General features: G+C 42.2%; 1 protein-coding gene across 2 annotated transcripts in view; it reads left to right on the top strand.

Annotated features, from left to right (window-relative positions):
- The first annotated feature begins 3,059 nt into the window (after positions 1–3,059).
- LOC109891658 (collagen alpha-1(II) chain) overlaps positions 3,060–17,256 on the top strand; it is a 79,062-nt gene continuing 64,865 nt past the window's right edge. Inside the window, exons 1-6 of one of the 2 annotated variants that reach the window (XM_031825711.1) lie at positions 3,060–3,365; positions 7,594–7,803; positions 11,241–11,257; positions 12,783–12,815; positions 13,978–14,010; positions 14,491–14,544. In XM_031825711.1, the coding sequence (XP_031681571.1) occupies positions 3,275–3,365; positions 7,594–7,803; positions 11,241–11,257; positions 12,783–12,815; positions 13,978–14,010; positions 14,491–14,544 (438 nt within the window). In that variant the 5' untranslated portion in view covers positions 3,060–3,274. The remainder of the gene's footprint in view (positions 3,366–7,593; positions 7,804–11,240; positions 11,258–12,782; positions 12,816–13,977; positions 14,011–14,490; positions 14,545–17,256) is intronic. The other variant, XM_031825712.1, reaches the window with a different exon arrangement.

Genomic DNA, 17,256 nt, shown 5'->3' with positions numbered 1-17,256 from the left:
ATGAACACTTTTCAAAGACCTCATAGAAGGAAATGGCCTGGGCTTAAAAAAACTCTTCAAGAGAGGAGACACGCACACACACGGACTGACTTTTGGCTAGTTTTTGGGACTGTGACAAGTTTGGATCCATCATAAAATGTATTACTGTCCCTCCCTGTACTGACTGCCAACACTAAACGAGAAACTACCTCGGTTGGGCTTCAAGGCATTCTAGAATGTTGGAACAGACTAAATGATAGGGCTCCATTCAGGATGTTTGATTGAAGAACAAGGCCATGATGTCACAACAGAGAAGCAATGTCTATATCCCTGACTGTGCCGTGTGCTATAGATAGGCATGGAGTGTTTCTCTACCTCTGAAAACATGAGTTGGCGAAGAGAACGTCAAATTACAAAGTGGTTCAATTCACAACGCACTGAAACGCTGAAATGAACTTTGAGACAGGAATAGCTATTCCTAGATCTTTTTTTATGACACAACGTCAACAAAAATATACAAATTGTTTTGTGAGTCAACTCAGGTCAGTTTCTGGGATAAAATCTGTTATAACATTTCTGGTAGTAGTTTGTTGAACTACTCTGACTCAATTACTGTATTGGACATAATACAATGAAATATATAACATAGGCTTACCCCAGCAATTTAATGTTATATCTCGACTCTCTACAAAATAATATATGTAAAACATAGGGATTAGCCTACATTTAAACTACTGCTTAAACATACAGTAGTATTCCCAGCTAGCACATTTGGTTCCTTTGAAGTTGTGGGAACATATATTTTTGGTTTCACATTGGTTCCCTGACCAGTAAAACTGAACGTTTGGTTTTTATACATTCTGAGAAAATAAGTGACATTTTATTTCAAAGTTGAACACTCTAAGAACGAAATGTAAAGGTTATCTGGAGGTTTTTGAATAACTTCCTTAAAACTTTGACTGAATGTTTTCCAATAAGACTTTAAATAACACTGCTAGTTTATTTAGGATTAACTTTTTAAAAACGTTTTACTCCAATCACAAATAGCGTTAGGACACATAGACATTCATTTGTTTAGACATTAATCATGCAAACTGTTTTTTTCCCAGCAAAGAATAGCCTCTCCATTCTCATCCAGTCAATTGGCTGCAGCTGCTCATGTTGCCAGTAAAGTTGTGAAAGGTCCAGAGGCCAGGGATTAGGGGCCAGAGCCCTGGGCACAGTGGGGTGATGGCCCTGAGGAGTGGATACCACTAAATATACCCCCTCAGTGGCTAGTCAGCAACGTACAACAAGGGTTCTAATGGCCCGTGTCATGCGTCTCCGAGAGCTAATCAGGTAGGTACCTGATTTATGTCCATAATAGGCGTGTTAAATAGACCTGAGCCACATCAGGTGGCCAGGGTTGTAGGGTTGAAAGCTATGGTAGTTGTAGTGCGACATCTTGGCTCTTTTCTGGGGTCAGTGTGTGGGATTACTGCTGTGAAGTGTTAGTTGTTGGTCCAAGTTGTTCTCTCTCTCTCTGTGTGTGTGTGTGTGTGTGTGTGTGTGTGTGTGTGTGTGTGTGTGTGTGTGTGTGTGTGTGTGTGTGTGTGTGTGTGTGTGTGTGTGTGTGTGTGTGTGTGTGTGTGTGTGTGTGTGTGTTTGAACACCTCTAATAAGGAAATATGGGTTTATTTGATGCATTGCTCTCAAGTGGCGCAAATGAAGCTTTTCATAAAAAACATCCTACAGTTGATTCTGAGTTACGTAGACAAATGCCATGTTTGATTAGCCTAAATTCCATGTTTGAGAAGCCTAAATGCCATGAAGCCTAAATGCCATGTTTGAGAAGCCTAAATGCCATGTTTGAGAAGCCTAAATGCCATGAAGCCTAAATGCCATGTTTGAGAAGCCTAAATGCCATGTTTGAGAAGCCTAAATACCATGTTAATGTCACCAACATCTTCTCTCTCCATCTTGAAGAGCAACACCTTTGTGTCAGATTCCTGGGCCCCCTCAGCCTCCGGTTCCTGTCCCCTTCACCCTTCACTCGTCCCAGGCCAAGGAGCAGGGGCTCATTCCTTCCGGCCACTCTTTCACCCCCTTCCATCCCATCATTCCCTCCAAGAACCCAGATCCCAGGCCCCATTCCCAACCAACGTTCCCTCCCCTCTGTTTTATGCTGTAGAAGACCCTCCCCTCTTGTCCAGGCCCCATTCCCTTCCACTCTGCTAGTCCTGGCTTCAGAGGACCCATTCTCCTTCCCTCTGGTCTCCAGACCTGGCTTTATAGAGCCAGCCCAGACCCTGCTTATCTCCCTCTGCAGAATGACAGCCCACCAGACAAACCAGGTGAGGTAACCTGGCTCTGCACCCAACTTCCTTGTGCCTTGAGCCAATCAAAAGCTCTGTTTATATCCTGCCCCCCAAACTGATATTGGATAAAACAGTGGAGTGATGAGAATGAAATGTGGTAGAGAAATGTTGTGGTTAATATCTGAACCACTTTTAATAGTTACACGAAAGGCCTAAATGTCCATTGCCCATGGTGATAATGTGAGAAAGATTGCTAACTATACACATAAGTTGCTTAATGAATGAATTATTTTGATGTCATATTTTAACATGTAGTAATGTCAACAGAATCCATGGAGACCAAGCACACATGTCACTGCTCTTAACAGCTCACGATCCTGAAATAATTCCGTGAACTACACCCTCACTAGGACACACTGTTGTTGGGTGGGGCGGGGGGGGGGGGGGGGGGGGGGGGGGGGGGGCGATATTCCGCAAAATCTATGCATTTATGTGTAGTCGCACCACGCTCACACTGAACAGCGAGCACCTTTCAGTGTAGGCATATAGCGGAACTGTGCGAGGGGGAGGGGAGCCAGACCTGTTGGATAGATTTTTTTTCCTCACTTTTTGGGTACCCCCTTTTCAGTAGCACATGGAAGAAGGAGGGGTCTGAGCCGGGTGGAATAATAGTACTTCAGGACAGACAGAATGGGAGGGAAGGGGGCTCGGATTTCAGCTTGACTGGGGGTAAGGGGCTGGACTGATATTTGGGAATATACAAAGATTCATTGAAGGCAACGGACACATAAAACTGCAGTGCCTGATCTGACGCGTGCCGGTACTACGTTTCTGCAGGGGTCTGGGTCTGGCTTCCCCATCGTTTTTTGGAAGGTGGTTGAATGTATGGTTCGGCTCTGTAACTTGAAACACAAAAAAAGAGAGAGAAGTCTCCGTCCACCAACTTCGTCCGTTCTTCTGCTTCTCCCCCAAAGGCACTGCATGTCTAATATTTAGACATGTTCAGCTTTGTGGATTCGAGGACTGTACTGCTACTTGTAGCAACCCAAGTCGTTCTATTAGCAGTTGTCAAATGTCAGGAAGAAGACCGTAAGTGGCAGTTTTTTTTTCTCTAAAAAATTGATTTGAAAGAAAGCGAGTGGAATTTATTGAAATGCTAAATTAACTGAAACAGAATGTCAAATGCAACGTTTGAGGACGTTTATAACTTTACTTGTGGGGAAAGTTTCGTAAATCCCTGGCAATAAGTCGCATATATTTGGGATACTTGTCCATTGTGGATATGATATTTATTTGATTTGTAATTGTTGTTAATTGTTTTTCTGCTTGAGGCGATGTCGTTGTGGGATCTGTATATTCACGGTTAAGCGTGGGGTATGCGCAATTATTCCCATTCCACCGCGCCACGAAAAGGTGGATGGATAAAGGAAAGGTATTTGGGGAGCATAATTACTATTTTAACCAATTTTCAATATCAAAGATCAATAGAATTTCAACGATTTGCGTAAAAGTGATGGACTCAATCTTGAGTTGCTGACAGTTTTCATTTTGTTGGTCCAAGTGCAATAAGGTAATATGATTGAATAATGTGCTGTCTAAAACTCTGGGTTATTGGACATTCTAAAACGTGTCACTGATTGTACGTTCAGTACGAGAGTGATTGCAAAAACAGATAAGTTGTACGGAAATTCCACTATATGCCACATATATCGAGTCGTGAACTCTGACGAGTTGCGCTGCTGCTGGACCGGACACCTGCGGGTACTTTGGAGACATTCCAAAAGCGCTTTGACAGAGATAAGTTTTTAAATTTGACACCAACTTCGTTCATTTTGAAACGAAGCAAAAGTGCTCCGGCTTAAAGGCCTTTGGGTGAAAACGCGTTAACATTCCTTTGCTCTCAGAGAGCACCAAGGCGAATCCAGGCGTGTTGAAGCGGTATGCTGGACTATATCGAATATCTTTCTATGCCAAAACCTGCGAATTATTATATGAATATCCCAACCAGCCAAGTCATAAAATGCCCATACTCGTACACAAGGCCCTGATATTCTGAAATCCTGATTCTATGCCACTCGAAATCCCACTTAAATCCCTCCCTATAACATTGGCCACATTGACGAAGCGTTATTGAGATGTGTCTGGCTTTGCAATAAATTCAATCGATTAAATGTAACAATTTGAAATTATGATTTCATCCCTAAAAACTGTATCGGCTATTTATGGGGGCAGTTGAGAGAGTATGATGGTGGACGGAGGCCAGGAATAATGATCCATCCATATGATTTTAGTGTTTCCATCTGGTACCTAGATTAACGCGTCGATCAGACCGAATGGGTGGGCATAAATACTCTGTAATACGTTCTGATGTAAAAAAAAAAAAAAAAGTATTATCTATTACAACATTTTTACTACATATGTCTGCAACAAAAGTTCGATCTTCACATTTTACTACTATTTCTATCAAGTCTACGGATATAATTTGATGCATACATTGGAAAAATCCAAAGACGCTATCGGTGTGATCGAGCAGGCCAACCTCACATTCAATTCGCGCATATATGTACAAAATGTATTTCAGCAGATTTTGATCGAGGAATAACCCAGCCAACGGCAGTGACAGTAAGAGGGAGAACGACCGATAGTCTGGTACGAGGACTACTGGAAAACAATATAATTAAATAGAGAGAAGGTTTGTTAGTATTTTTTCAACTAAGGCACATTTCATGGTAAGAGCTCAGACGAAATAAGGCAACACAATGACAATAGTAGAGTAGCAGAGAGGAGAGGGGGAAAGGGAAAGGAAAGGGTAAGGGGGATACCTAGTCCGTTGTACAACTGAATGCATTCAACTGAAATGTGTGGTCTGCATTTAACCCAACCCCTCTGAATCAGAGAGGATATGGTAGTGGTTTGAAAAATATAGAAAGAGAAAAGGAAAAATGTGTTGGCCCCCAAAAAACATGAGACAGTCAAGTTAACCTCTCGGAGAAGACGGAGAACCCTGGAATATAAGTTGTTGTTCTGCTGAGAGAGGGAGAGAGAGGGAGAGAGCTACTGGAGGAAAAGCGCCTGACTTGGACGTGCTAGGAAGTCCTAAGAGTTCAGAGCGGCTAGAGTCCGCAAGACTAACAGGCTCAAATGGGAGCAGTAGCTCCAAGTACCTGGTTGGCATCAAGTCACTGCAAGGTGGAGGAGGTCAAACCTCTACCTTCACCTCTCAGTCCCTGTCCGTGCCATGGAATGATAGGCCTATGTGGAGAGAGCTGAGCGGAGTGAGGAGGTAAATCAATGGTGGGTTTCAATTGCACACTGTTCCCTATTTAGTGGTCAAACGTAGTGCAGGAAATAGTCAATAGGGTGTTGGTCCCTGGTCAAAAGTAGTACCCTAAATAAGGACTCGAGTGCCATTTGAGATGCAGGCCTACCTATATCCCCATGCCATGAAGGAGAGGCACATGGAAGGTTGGATGGCTGTGGAGGTATCCTATAGTCCACCAGCACATTTCAATGAACTAATTCAGCTGGGAAGCACAGTTTAAACATAAACTCCACCCCAAAAACTATCTTTTGATATTTGATTCATTAGTCCATTGTTGATACAGTCCCAAAATGATGCAAAACCTTTTGGGACTGTATCAACAATGGACTAATGAAACAAATACCAAAATATATATTTTGTTAGTGTGGAATTCCTTTAAGTCCAATATCCTCCTCTGCCACACACCCGTCTTCACTTTAACATGGTCCATCCTCCATTTTTCTCTTCCTAGAGGAAACAGTTGGCTGTAGCCAACCCCTGAAGAGTGCAGCACAGATTAGGCCTTTCCATATGTTTTCAATAAAGAAGCGTAGTTTATGATTACCACTTGTCCCATGCATTCATTAAGGCCAAATATAATACATTACAATAGAACAAACTACAATAGATACTTTATTGAAATGTTTTTCTACAGATATTGAACATTTAGATTAATCAGAGCTTCAATAGGACTTACATTTGAGCCTGTGATGCACAATTGACCACTTAGATATTAATTAACCTCTTAGAAACCAATATCAAGTAGGCCAACAGGTATGTGAATGAAAGGTGTCCTTTCTCCATTCCTTGACGTGTTTGAACTGGCATCTGACGAGGCAGTTATGGCTTCCAGGTGGGTGTTAAAAGGGCCCTGTGTTTTGTTTGTACAAGGCAGTAGCTTGTGAATTGCCCTCTCTGTCCCTTTAAGAAATAGCCTCATTCATGGCCTACTCAGGTCCATTGGGTTACCAAGAGCTGACCAGGCCCCATGCCTTTAAAGGTAAAAAAACATCTACTTTACATACAGTACATTCCATGCCTAATGGAATGGCCTGATTGGGCTACAAGAGGGTTCTACATGGAACCCAAAAGGGTTCTACTGTACCTGTAACCATAAAGGTTTCTCCTGTGGGGACAGGCAGAGAACACTTTTGGAACCCTTTTTTCTGAGTGTAGGTGAGAACGTTGTCAATCGTCGCTTCAGGTGAGAACGTAATTTCCGCCTATAACTTTTACATAAGGGAACAAAATGGTGTGTTTCATGTGCAGTAGCATAGGCCTGTGTTAATGTCTTAGTCTCTGTAGGATATTATCAGTTATATTTACCTTAAATAGTCAATTAGAGGGGAGAGGTTCAGGCACGAGACATGGTCCACTGATCCAAAATGATTGAGACACTTCCCAGGACGTTCTTGAAGACAGATGTCACAGCAGGGAAGTGGAGCACTCCAGCTGTTTTGTGAGTTGGTGCTGCCCCCTAGTGGTTGATGGACCTATAGGTGAACGTGTCTGTATGCCTTTGAATCAACTGATGTTTTTAAAAGTGATGACGTTGACCTGGAACATGGTGGTTCTATGAACAAGTAAAGGTGCAAATAGTTTTAAATAATGGATTTTCTTTGTTTTTGGTCTTGCTCAGTCTGTTGTCTGTTATACATGCTGTTGTTTAATGTAAAACCACTAACTCTATTTCTTGAACTGCATTGTTGGTTAAGAGCTTGTAAGTAAGTATTTCACGGTAAGGTGACAAATACAATTTGATTAACTCACATTTTATCCCTAGGTGCTTGGGTGATTGATGAGTGATGCATTACTGTCTCTCTTCCTACCACACACACACACACACACACACACACACTCACACACACACAAACGCACACACACACACACACACACACACACACACACACACACACACACACACACACACACACACACACACACACACACACACACACACACACACACACACACACACACACACACACACTCACACACACTCACACACACTCATAGAGGACCTAGGCAGCTGTATGCAGGACGGACAGAGCTATAGTGACAAGGACGTATGGAAACCAGAGCCGTGTCGTATTTGTGTGTGCGACACGGGAACTGTCCTGTGTGACGAAATAATCTGCGAGGAGATTAAAGACTGCCCCAAACCTGAGATCCCATTCGGAGAGTGTTGCCCCATCTGCGTGCGGGACGGGGAAGCCCCCCCAAGTGGTCGTAATTTATTTATTTACTTATTACACATAAATAAATTACTGTCTGTCTGTGGAATTCATATTGTTACTTTTGGGAGAGAAACAGCATAAGGAATAAGGATGGCTAATACTGTAGACCTGTACCTCGATCTGTTGCTATGACTTGTCATCACCTGACCCTATATAATGTCATTGATGTTGGCCCTATATAATGTCATCATTTGGCCCTATATAATGTCATTGATGTTGGTCCTATATAATGTCATCATTTGGCCCTATATAATGTCATTGATGTTGGCCCTATATAATGTCATCACCTGACCCTATATAATGTCATTGATGTTGGCCCTATATAATGTCATCACCTGACCCTATATAATGTCATTGATGTTGGCCCTATATAATGTCATCACCTGACCCTATATAATGTCATTGATGTTGGCCCAATATAATGTCATCACCTGACCCTATATAATGTCATTGATGTTGGCCCTATATAATGTCATCACCTGACCCTATATAATGTCATCATTTGGCCCTATATGCTGTTCTTGTCCTAAAAACAAATGAAGAAAAATAACTATAATAACAAAATCAGAATGACACTTCTGTATGATTTATTTCAAAGATTCAATGTTATTTTTCCACAGTTGGTTCAGCTCACCTTAGGCCTCCTCTTGTTTGGACGTTACTTCAGCCAGTCTACCATCCCCAGTATCACGAAGACATGTGGGAGTCATTACAGAAATACCTCACTTTAACAGACATGGCCTAGTATACTGACTACTGCTGCAGACTCTCTCTCCACGCAGAATCCAGCTAATATGATTTTACAGAGAGAGGAGGAGTGAGAGAGAGAGAGGGAGTGAGAGAGCGATATGGTCTATGAAAGGTGGTTAGAGGGAGAGAAAGAGAAAGGAGGGGAGAGAGAGGGGAGGGGGAGGGGCGAAAGAGGGGAGAGAGAGAGGTGAGAGAGGAGAGAGAGAGAGAGAGAGAGGAGAGAGAAAAGAGAGAGAGAGAGAGAGAGAGAGAGAGAGAGAGAGGAGAGAGAAAGGAGAGAGAGAGAGAGAGAGAGAGAGAGAGAGAGGAGAGAGAGAGAGGAGAGAGAGAGGGAGAGAGAGAGAGAGAGAGAGAGAGAGAGGAGAGAGAGAGAGAGAGAGAGTGAGAGAGAGAGAAGTGACAGGGTCTATGGTAGGTGGAGCAGGGCTATAACCCTCTGGGACAACAATAGCATTAATTCTGCTGCGTCTAGAGACTGGCAGGGTTTACATCCTGGGTTAATATCCTAACAATAAGGGGCCTGTTTTGAGATGGAATTGAAAAAAGATGTGGCCCTAATTTGCATTCGTCTCAGCTCTTTTGATCTGAACTGAGCATTCAAAGTTTTGTCATCAAATGCATTTGAAGAGCATCTTTGAAATCAGAAGTGTCGTCTGAAGAAAAATGCAATTTCATACATGCTTTATCATGCTTTAAACATGATACATAATGATTAATGCTTTATTTTACTTGATACAATATGATATTAATTAAGGGCTTTCTGTCATTCATTTTAATATCAACAGACTAAAAGGCAAGTTAACTTCTGCTATTGCCTTTCCAACTGTACTGTATTTAAGTACTGTATTTTTGACATACTGTAAGCAATTACTGCAGAAAGATGCTAACACTAGCCATGCAACTTATGGCTAGGTAACTTATGTCAAGGTAACTAATGGCTAAGTAACTTATGCCAAGGTAATTTATGTCAAGTTAACTTATTGCTAAGTCACTTATGTCAAGGTAACTTATGCCAAGGTAACTTATTGCTAAGTAACTTATGGCAAGGTAACTTATGACAAGGTAACTTATTGCTAAGTCACTTATGTCAAGGTAACTTATGCCAAGGTAACTTATTGCTAAGTAACTTATGGCAAGGTAACTTATGACAAGGTAACTTATTGCTAAGTCACTTATGTCAAGGTAACTTATTGCTAAGTCACTTATGTCAAGGTAACTTATGCCAAGGTAACTTATTGCTAAGTAACTTATGGCAAGGTAACTTATGACAAGGTAACTTATTGCTAAGTAACTTATGCCAAGGTAACTTATGACAAGGTAACTTATTGCTAAGTAACTTATGGCTAAGTAACTTATTGCTAAGTAACTTATGGCAAGGTAACTTATTGCTAAGTAACTTATGGCAAGGTAACTTATGACAAGGTAATTTATGTCAAGTTAACTTATTGCTAAGTCACTTATGTCAAGGTAACTTATGCCAAGGTAACTTATTGCTAAGTAACTTATGGCAAGGTAACTTATGACAAGGTAACTTATTGCTAAGTCACTTATGTCAAGGTAACTTATGCCAAGGTAACTTATTGCTAAGTAACTTATGGCAAGGTAACTTATGACAAGGTAACTTATTGCTAAGTCACTTATGTCAAGGTAACTTATGCCAAGGTAACTTATTGCTAAGTAACTTATGGAAAGGTAACTTATGACAAGGTAACTTATTGCTAAGTAACTTATGCCAAGGTAACTTATGACAAGGTAACTTATTGCTAAGTAACTTATGGCTAAGTAACTTATTGCTAAGTAACTTATGGCAAGGTAACTTATTGCTAAGTAACTTATGGCAAGGTAACTTATGACAAGGTAACTTATTGCTAAGTAACTTATGGCAAGGTAACTTATGCCAAGGTAACTTATGGCAAGGAAACTACAGTTTATTTTTATCTTGCTCTATATTACTCCTTCCTTCCTTCCTTCCTTCCTTCCTTCCTTCCTTCCTTCCTTCTTCCTTCCTTCCTTCCTTCCTTCCTTCCTTCCTTCCTTCCTTCCTTCCTTCCTTCCTTCCTTCCTTCCTTCCTTCCTTCCTTCCTTCCTTCCTTCCTTCCCTTCCTTCCTTCCTTCCTTCCTTCCTTCCTTCCTTCCTTCCTTCCTTCCTTCCTTCCTTCCTTCCGTCCGTCTCCTTCCTTCCTTCCTTCCTTCCTTCCTTCCTTCCTCCTCCTCTCTCCCACCCTCCCTCCCTCCCTCCCTCCCTCCCTTCCTCCCTCCCTCCCTCCCTGGCCCTCCCCCTGCTTTGCTTCGGTCCCCTGCTTTTACCTCCTGAGATGGTGCTTCAACCAACACGTTGCCTGAATCCTCATGGGTTCTTTGGTTCTATGGGTATCTACACTGTTATTTGGTGGTGGTCTGCCAACGCTATTCCATTCTTCTGCGACCCAAATGGCACCCCGATCCCTATATAGTGCACTACTTTTGACCGGAGCCCTATAGGAATAGGGTACCATTTGGGATGCAGGCTTAGAATTCAGTAGTTGAGGTTATGAAACAATACTGGTTCCCTGTAGTCTGTCTGTCTGACTGGCAGTGAGGGAGGACAGACCTAGTGGGTTTTGTCTCCAGCATTATTTTAACATCCATCTCTTTCTCTCTATCTCCTTTCATCCCTCTCTTCCTTCGTAAAAACAGGGGCCCCGGGAGCTAAGGTGAGACAATGTCGGGCTTTGTGTGTGTGTGTGCGTGCGTGCGTGCGTGTGTGTGTGTGTGTGTGTGTGTGCGTGTGTGTGTGTGTGTGTGTGAAGGTGATGAGGGCAACTAATACCAAAGCTGGACTCACCTCTGTGTTTTGATAGATGATGGTGATACTTGATGTGTGCAGAAGACAGACAGTTAATAACATTGTCTTCTCCAGCCTCAAACACAGAAGCAGCAGTGGTGGGAAAAGTAGCCACTTGTCGTACTTGAGTAAAAGTAAAGATACCTTAACAGAAAATGTCATTGGGTATAATACTACCTGAGTAAAAGTCTTAAAGTATTTGGTTTTAAATATACTTAAATATCAAAAGCAAATGTAATTGCTAAAATATACTTAAGTGTCAAAAGTAAAAGTAAAAGTATATATCATGTCAAATTCCTTATATTAGGCAAACCAGAAGGTACAATTTTCTTGTTTTTTTATTTACGGATAGCCAGGAGCACATTCCAACACTCAGACATAATTTACAAATGAAGCATTTGTGTTTAGTGAGTCTGTCGGATCAGAGTCAGTAGGGATGACCAGGGATGTTCTCTTGATAAGTGTGTGAATTGGACCATTTTCCTGTCCTGCTAAGCATTCAAAATGTAACAAGTACATCATTGTCTTATGGAATGTAGTGAAGTAAAAGTAAAATTTGTCAAAAATATAAATAGTAAAGCAGAGATACTCCCCAAAAATTAAGTAGTACTTTAAAGTATGTTTACTTAATTACTTTACACCACTGAGAAGCACATGCATGTCTATTTTGAGTAGGCCTGGCATCCACACTCTGCTTTGCTATGTTTCAGTTAGTGAAGAAACAGAGCATTATTCAGTTTAGATTCCAGTTTGGATTCCAACTCTTTTGTTGACTAAAGCTTTGTGTTGTCATCCATAGGAATGACTTGCTTATAGCTCGTACCAGTGCTCCATAGGAATGACTTGCTTGTAGCTTGTACCAGTGCTCCATAGGAATGACTTGCTTATAGCTCGTACCAGTGCTCCATAGGAATGACTTGCTTATAGCTCGTACCAGTGCTCCATAGGAATGACTTGCTTGTAGCTTGTACCAGTGCTCCATAGGAATGACTTGCTTATAGCTCGTACCAGTGCTCCATAGGAATGACTTGCTTATAGCTCATACCAGTGCTCCATAGGAATGACTTGCTTGTAGCTCGTACCAGTGCTCCATAGGAATGACTTGCTTATAGCTCGTACCAGTGCTCCATAGGAATGACTTGCTTGTAGTTCGTACCAGTGCTCCATAGGAATGACTTGCTTGTAGCTCGTAACAGTGCTCCATAGGAATGACTTGCTTGTAGCTCGTACCAGTGCTCCATAGGAATGACTTGCTTGTAGCTCGTACCAGTGCTAGCAGATAGCAAAAAGGGTAGGTGACAGGAATGAAAGAAGAGAATGAAAGAAGGTATTATCACTATTCCATTCCTGAAGAATCACTCATATTGTTGTTTCTTGTCTTTCTTTCCCAACAGGGTCAGAAGGGGGAACCAGGAGATATCACAGATGTAAGTCTGATCTCTGAAAACACTTTCCCAGCACTGCTGTCTGATGTCTTAATAGCAGGTCTTTATTTCATTTGCAGGCAGCCCCTCCGTGTCTCTCTTTTCCCACCTATTTAATGGTTGAGGAAATAAGTTGCGTCAGCACACTAGGCCTATGTGGATTATTAGTATTAGTGTTTTGTGTCTGCCTGTATTACTAGAGGCATGCGCCATGAGTGTGCAGTATTTGTGCCAATGTGAGAATACACTACATGGCTGATTTAATTCTCCCTGCTGTGAAAGTGGATTGTTCTGTTAATTACACAGTAACAGAGGTCAGGGCCAGGAATGCTTTTCAGTCTATTAATGTCAATAAAAACAATTAGAAACATTTGTTCAGCACCTTTCATGCAATACATGGTGTTTAGCAAATGAACTCCTAAAACGGTAAGTGGTCTATGTAATTAGGCCAGGGTAAACTAAACCCACAGTCTGTTAGGCTTGGTTAGGGCTGGCCCATATTCCGGTCATAGTTAATAGTCAGGCTTGGATAGGGTTAGCAATGCATTTCACTGCACCTTTTTTCATTTTCAGTTTATACTCAGAAGGCAGAAAGCCAAACACAACACATCTGTCCTTCCCTCATTCCCTCTTTGAGACATATTAATGACTCAGGGATCTCTCTCTCTCTCTCTCTCTCTCTGTCTCTCTGTTTCTGTCTCTCTGTCTCTCTGTTTCTGTCTCTCTGTCTTTTATCTCTCTCTCTGTTTCTGTCTCCCTCTCTCCCTCTGTCTCTCTGTTTCTGTCTCCCTCCCTCTCTCTGTCTCTCTGTCTGTCTCTTTCTCTCTGTTTCTCTCGTTCTCTCTCTCTCTCTCTGTCTCTCTGTTTCTGTCTCTCTGTCTCTCTGTTTCTGTCTCTCTGTCTTTTATCTCTCTCTCTGTTTCTGTCTCCCTCTCTCTCTCTGTCTCTCTGTTTCTGTCTCCCTCCCTCTCTCTGTCTCTCTGTCTGTCTCTTTCTCTCTGTTTCTCTCTTTCTCTCTCTTTCTCTCTCTCTCAGTCATCCCAGGAAATTGTAAATTGTTTTTGACAACAATCCATAAACTCATCATCTAACTTCAATCAACACACTTTTTTTAATGGTAGTAAAACATTGCTGACACTTTATTTTTCTCTTTCCTCTTCCTCAGGTCGTAGGACCAAGAGGACCTGGAGGCCCTATGGTATGTAAAGCATTTCAACATTTCCCCCATGTATTAGGTGTACATTTCCCCCATGTATTAGGTGTACATTTCCCCCATGTATTAGGTGTGAATTTCCCCCATGTATTAGGTGTGAATTTCCTCCATGTATTAGGTGTGAATTTCCCCCATGTATTAGGTGTGAATATCCCCCATGTATTAGGTGTGAATTTCCCCCATGTATTAGGTGTGAATTTCCCACATGCATTAGGTGTGAATTTCCCCCATGTATTAGGTGTGAATTTCCCCCATGTATTAGGTGTCAATTTATCCCATGTATTAGGTGTGATTTTCCCACATATGATAGTGTGAATTTCCCTCATCATGTTCCTTAATTATTCCACCACCTTGGACCAGATCCCTAGGGTCCCTTATTAAAAGTAGTGCCCTATATTGGCAATAGGGTGCACATCTAGTGTTTGGATGTACCTGGATACTCACTAGTCTCTCCTCCATCCTCAGGGCCCCCCAGGAGAGCAGGGACCACGCGGAGACAGAGGAGACAAAGGCGATAAGGTGAGTTTTATAGCAGGAGATCCTTTCCGTGCCATTCTCTCTCTCTCTCTCCCTCTCTCTCTCTCTCTCTCTCTCTCTCTCTCTATCTGTTTCTCCCTCTCTCTAAGACTAAACAATGCATAATTCAGAGTCTAAACTCTTGCTATTGGTCTGATAGATAGAGAATGCTCTGGTCAGCAGGAGCTGCTGGACTCATTGCTGGTCTCAGCAGCAGCAGCAGCAGCAGAGTTGGAGGCAGCAGGCTGTCATTGGAGGAGCAAAGCCGATCCAGCTCAGTGCTGTCATGTGTAGTTTCCATTAGGCCGTGTCTGTGGTCTGGGTTGTTTAGCAGATGTGTGTGATGAAGAAAAAGATGAAAAAGAAGATGAGGTGTATGTGTGAGGCTGGTGGGAGGAGCTAAATGAGGGATGGCCTCATAGGAGTGTCTGGAATGGAATCACTGGAACGGAGTCAAACACATAGTTTCAATGTGTTTGACATGTCTGGTACCATTCCATTGATTCCATTCCCAACATTACAATGAGCCAGCCCTTCTATAGCTCCTCCCACCAGCCTCCTCTGGTGTGTGTGTGTTTGTGTGTGAAGCCATAAACCTGTGGCTGTCAGGGAACCGACAGTCCAACCCACAGCCACGTGTGTGTAATAAATCAGTGATGTTAGCATGGGGAGAGAGAGGCTGTAATGACTTTGATCATTGTGGTAATATGTGTTAAACACCAATAGTATGTCAACATCATGGCCTCAGCCCCAGTCACAGCTCCAGGCCAGGCTTCTGTGATGTTTAAATATGTGTTTCGGCATAATATTTTGGCGGTACGTAGGTTATGAATATGTATTCTTGAGGTTGTATGAAAGGAAGATTTTTTGACAAGAGATGTTCTGATTATGAAGAAAGATTTGTCACACAGTTCTGTTAGTTTGTGTCTTCAGGCTGTCGTCTAATGAGAGTTTTCTAAGGAAATGTTCTGATTATGAAGACCTTGTGTATGTCTGTATGTCAAATCAAACCCAGCCTAAAACCCCAAACAGCAAGCAATGCAGGTGTAGAAGCACGGTGGCTAGGAAAAACTCCCTAGAAAGGCCAGAACCTAGGAAGAAACCTAGAGAGGAACCAGGCTATGAGGCTATATGTCTGTCTGTCACTGTGGAGGAGGTTGTTCTTTCAGGTTCTCATTTAATATAATAGTTTTAATGAGAGATGTTGTGTTTTTGGTTTTATTTAGTCTTGTGTTTGGGCCCAAGCTTTGTTTTAATTTAGTCTTGTGTTTGGCCCCAAGCTTTGGTTTTATTTAGTGTTGTATTTGGGCATAATGGTTTTAGAGGTAGGTAGGTAGGTATGAAGGTGAATCCATTTTCTCCAGTCTGCCTACACTAGTTTAATGAGACGTTTTGTTGAAGACAGGTCTCTCACATGTTCTTCCTTCAGGAAATCATATGATAAAAGAATACAGTCTAGATTAGCGAAGGTTGGTTGGTTGTTGTGTCTGTAGTGGAAGTGAAACTGGCCGTTGGTTGGTTGTTGTGTGTGTAGTGGAAGTGAAACTGGCCGTTGGTTGGTTGTGGTGTCTGTAAGTGGAAGTGAAACTGGCCGTTGGTTGGTTGTTGTGTCTGTAGTGGAAGTGAAACTGGCCGTTGGTTGGTTGTGGTGTCTGTAGTGGAAGTGAAACTGGCCGTTGGTTGGTTGTGGTGTCTGTAGTGGAAGTGAAACTGGCCCGTTGGTTGGTTGTTGTGTCTGTAGTGGAAGTGAAACTGGCCGTTGGTTGGTTGTGGTGTCTGTAGTGGAAGTGAAACTGGCCCATTGGTTGGTTGTTGTGTCTGTAGTGGAAGTGAAACTGGCCCGTTGGTTGGTTGTTGTGTCTGTAGTGGAAGTGAAACTGGCCCATTGGTTGGTTGTTGTGTCTGTAGTGGAAGTGAAACTGGCCCATTGGTTGGTTGTTGTGTCTGTAGTGGAAGTGAAACTGGCCCATTGGTTGGTTGTTGTGTCTGTAGTGGAAGTGAAACTGGCCCGTTGGTTGGTTGTTGTGTCTGTAGTGGAAGTGAAACTGGCCCGTTGGTTGGTTGTTGTGTCTGTAGTGGAAGTGAAACTGGCCCGTAGCATGTTGGCTGGAGTACATTGGTGACATCACACCATTGGTGACGTCACACCAACTGCTGCTGATATAGTGACAGACTTGTCTCTTGCTCGGTTGGCTAAAATGGTTGGCTCTGAGTGACATGTGCACAGTATTTGCTTATGCCGCCAATGATTTTACTTACAGAACTCTGGTAGATTTATTTGACAGGGACAACGCACCTGATCTCTGTGAATCTGGCAATTTAGCTAATAGCTAATAGTCTCTGACCCAGCCAGGGGAACAGGTAGTGGTTAGCTAGTGCCAGATGTGGAATTGGAATTGGTTTGACTTTCTAAATTGACTGGAATTGAAATGGAATTGACCCCAACCCTGGTTATAACATTGGATATATTGTCCTCAGGTCAGGTCCAGCATGTTTTCATCTTTCATAATGGAGATTTCTTTTACTTTTACAATGACTGTTTTTATTCACATTTTCAGTCTACAATTTGCTTTTCCAATTTGGCATTTTTGTATTATTATTTTGTACCTGCTACTATAGAAACATATGCAATTAAGTCTTTGTTTGCACCAAAATGAAAGAGGAATGAATGCACACAGTGTTGTGAACACATTCCTTGAAGGATCATTTGTCAGA

Source organism: Oncorhynchus kisutch, linkage group LG5 (assembly GCF_002021735.2).
Source record: "Oncorhynchus kisutch isolate 150728-3 linkage group LG5, Okis_V2, whole genome shotgun sequence".
NCBI lineage: Eukaryota > Metazoa > Chordata > Actinopteri > Salmoniformes > Salmonidae > Oncorhynchus > Oncorhynchus kisutch.
This window is presented reverse-complemented; position numbering and strand designations above follow the sequence as displayed.